The 3183-nt window shown below is 35.6% G+C and overlaps 1 protein-coding gene across 1 annotated transcript in view; it reads right to left on the reverse strand.

The window, feature by feature from the left end:
* LOAG_17261 (hypothetical protein) overlaps positions 1 to 2549 on the reverse strand; it is a gene marked incomplete at its 5' end in the record, with an annotated part of 3763 nt that extends 1214 nt beyond the window's left edge. Inside the window, 6 exons of the mRNA XM_020449921.1 lie at positions 68 to 220; positions 465 to 553; positions 684 to 777; positions 916 to 1047; positions 1805 to 1984; positions 2463 to 2549. Coding sequence (XP_020306490.1) covers positions 68 to 220; positions 465 to 553; positions 684 to 777; positions 916 to 1047; positions 1805 to 1984; positions 2463 to 2549 — 735 coding nt within the window. The remainder of the gene's footprint in view (positions 1 to 67; positions 221 to 464; positions 554 to 683; positions 778 to 915; positions 1048 to 1804; positions 1985 to 2462) is intronic.
* Positions 2550 to 3183: the final 634 nt, after the last annotated feature.

A 3183-nucleotide genomic window follows, 5' to 3' on the forward strand; every position in this document is an offset into this window, starting at 1 on the left:
CTTAGGCACTTCGAACTTAAGAAGAAATTGTATTAAATCGTAAATGAAGGTCAAAAAAAGTGATTACCTCAATCTCATATAAAATTACCAAGATTTCGTCTCGCGAAACGGTAGGGCTACCTTCCGCTTCCTGGCAAAGCATTTCCACTTTTCGCAGCTTATCGTAATAGAAGTTTCTTTGCTTGGTAAGTTCTACTACATTTGCTTTTAATTCTTGAATCTGAAAAGACCTGTCGTAAAGAGGACTAAAACTTTTGGCAGGATCAAAATTACAAAGTTTACAAACAAAACACGTAACTGTAGAACACGAGAAAGGTCTGACACCATGCATCGTAAATTTCTTTTAGCAGAACTAAGTAAAACGCAGGAGGTTTGTTTTACAGTTACACTGGCGACCCAGAGTATTTCATTTTTAGTTATTAACTAGGTAAAATAAGTAAATCAGTAAAATCGGCAAAACTTACCATGAGCTCGTGCTTACGCTGCAAAGTTGCGGTATTTGGAACGGAACTTTTCCCAGCTTCAGTGATTCGACCAGCACTAAATGGATTTTCTGAAAAGATTCACTGAATTTTCATACAACGATATTTCATACAAAAAAGATAGGAAATATATGAAAACCTGCACAACAACCCGAAAAATCAGTATTCCTAAATTCAAAATGTGACAAATTAAATTCTCACTTTTCGCTGATGTGATGAAAGAATTATTTTTGGCAATCACAAAGGATTTTGATGGTACCGATCTGGATGATAATGTCCAACTTGCGGGAAGTGGCTGAAAACATAACATCCATAAATATATATAGCAAGATTATGAAAACCAACTACAACTATGCATATAGGGACCAATATTCATAATAGCAGCCTTGGAAATATAGAAAAAGTAAATCAAAGAGAAAACAAAATAACAAACTTCGCCGTTTCTAGCCTGTAGTGCATCGTACTGATGACCGTCATAATTTGCATCAAAAAATTTCTTAAACCACTGCAAGAATTCGAAATTGTCCTGGAATTTGGACCGCAGTAAACGTTCCACTGGCACTCCCTGAACTCACTAAGCTTTCTGATATCCTGAGAGATAATGAGATAACAACCCAACAGATCAAGGTATATACGTGTACTCTTTTCTTAGATAACCCAGTAATTAAATAGAAGTTTCCGCTGTTGTAAAAAAAAATCAAAAAAGCTGAAACATAAAGAATGTTGAAAAGTAAACAATATAACAAATGAATTAAGAGAATGTCCCTATCACTTCATTCGAATTCAATAATATCAAAGCACGGATGAATTACGAACGTCGTCTAGTCAACTCCTATATCTTACTTGGGCATAAGATCCAAGTAATAAGATCTTAAAATCTTATTAACGTGCTTAGTAGACCATACAGGAGGTCAAGTGGAATGTTGGTGGTGAATCATCCTTTTACTTTTCTTCATTTCTTTTTTTCTTACCCATTCTATTAGTTAGTTTCTTTCGCTCCATTCCTCTGTATTAAAAATATTATGCTGACAACTACTCTTATATAATTCGCAGACACTAAGTTCAAGAACTTTCGAAAAAGGATAATTAAACGCAGAGAAGAAAGGACTAATGACGCATAAATCAACCAAAAAATGAAAATAATGTTGTGATTCGAGCAATTACGCTATTAGCCTCTAGGGGACTGACACATTAGTATTCGTATTATCATTAATATTATGTATTAGTATTATGTATATAACACATTAGTATTATGACTGGCGAAAAAAAATGGCCGAAAAAATGACTGGCGAAAAAAAGAAAAATATTGAATTTACACTTACTTTCTTTACTCCCAGGTCCTTCCAGGCTGTTTGCAGCAAGCGCCAATTGCCGATCCAATCTACTTCATTTCGTGAATTCCATTTCACTTTTTTCAAAGAGATTTTGCCCGGGAAAAGCAATTCTGTTAGTTGACAGTAAGCAGCACCTGAGGACATCTCCTCAATACGTGTAAAATTCGCCTGCAAAAAAAGGAAAGTGAGAATTTGAGGACAATCGACCATACAAACAGAATGCAATTCTAAGGATACAGGTAGGTAAATCTCTTTGAAAGTTGCAGATTTGGTACTTCTTCCGAAATTCTTCCTTTACGTGCAATTTCATAAACTTCCAGTTAAGTTCTTATGAGTTCAGCACATGCTTGCGTGAACAAGTAGCTTTATGATTTAATATTAGATCTTCCATCCTCAAACATCTCATTCATCAACAGAGAAACAGCAGAAACATCTGATTCTTCAGGATAGTACATCTCCTAATGGTCACACTGTTTCATGCTGATATCGTTATTCATTTGCCGAAGAAAGATTATCAGCCGTTAAGCCCTCTAAATCAATCCGGTGCTGCTGCGCACTAAGCTGTTGATAATTCAGATGATTCATCATCTAAATATGGGCTTGTTTCGTCTCCTTGTTTAAATCAAAAAGTTCAAAATTGTCATACCCGCAAAAAATTATTGACGAATGCTAAAAGCTCATTTCGCGAACACTGTTCGACTGTTGCCGACGTTGCATACACATTCACCACCATTGGAATGACCTAAAAACATGCAGTTGTATCAGAAACGATTAACTACAAGTAAAGCAAACAGGATACTATAAGTTAAGAAAGTTCTCCAAGTTTCCGGTTAAATCCAACCAAGTAAAGTCAGGACTAGTAAAAGGAGGGATAATCCAAACAGAAATGTCTGAGACTGAGCTAGCTATCAACTTTGAGGTTTGGGTCCCAAGATGAAGCATGAAACAAAGGTCAAGCCCCTTTCCAAACTCCAGAGCAAATTCAAGCTCAAGCTCATACCAACCGTACTCGACTGTTACTTTTTCTAAATCTAACCGGACACAACAGAACCGATGAATAAATAAATCACCATTTATAAAATTTAGGAATAAATTTAGAAATAAATTATGATTTAAACATTTAGGAATAAATTATCATTTAATCATCACTTAAAGAAAGAATAAACACATTGATAAATTAAATGGATTAATTCACGGCCGGGCCGTACTCTCCCAGAGCGCCACCCGCGATATTTCAAATTTTTTCTTGCGGCCCTATTCAACTTGTTTTTCAAGTTCACTCCTGTGCCCAAATTTGCCACAAATTCTGCTCTCTGCCCCTCTTACAAATAATTAATTAATTATCTGAGAGAAGACGCACATTACTT

This window comes from Loa loa (assembly GCF_000183805.2).
Source record: "Loa loa unplaced genomic scaffold supercont3.54, whole genome shotgun sequence".
NCBI lineage: Eukaryota > Metazoa > Nematoda > Chromadorea > Rhabditida > Onchocercidae > Loa > Loa loa.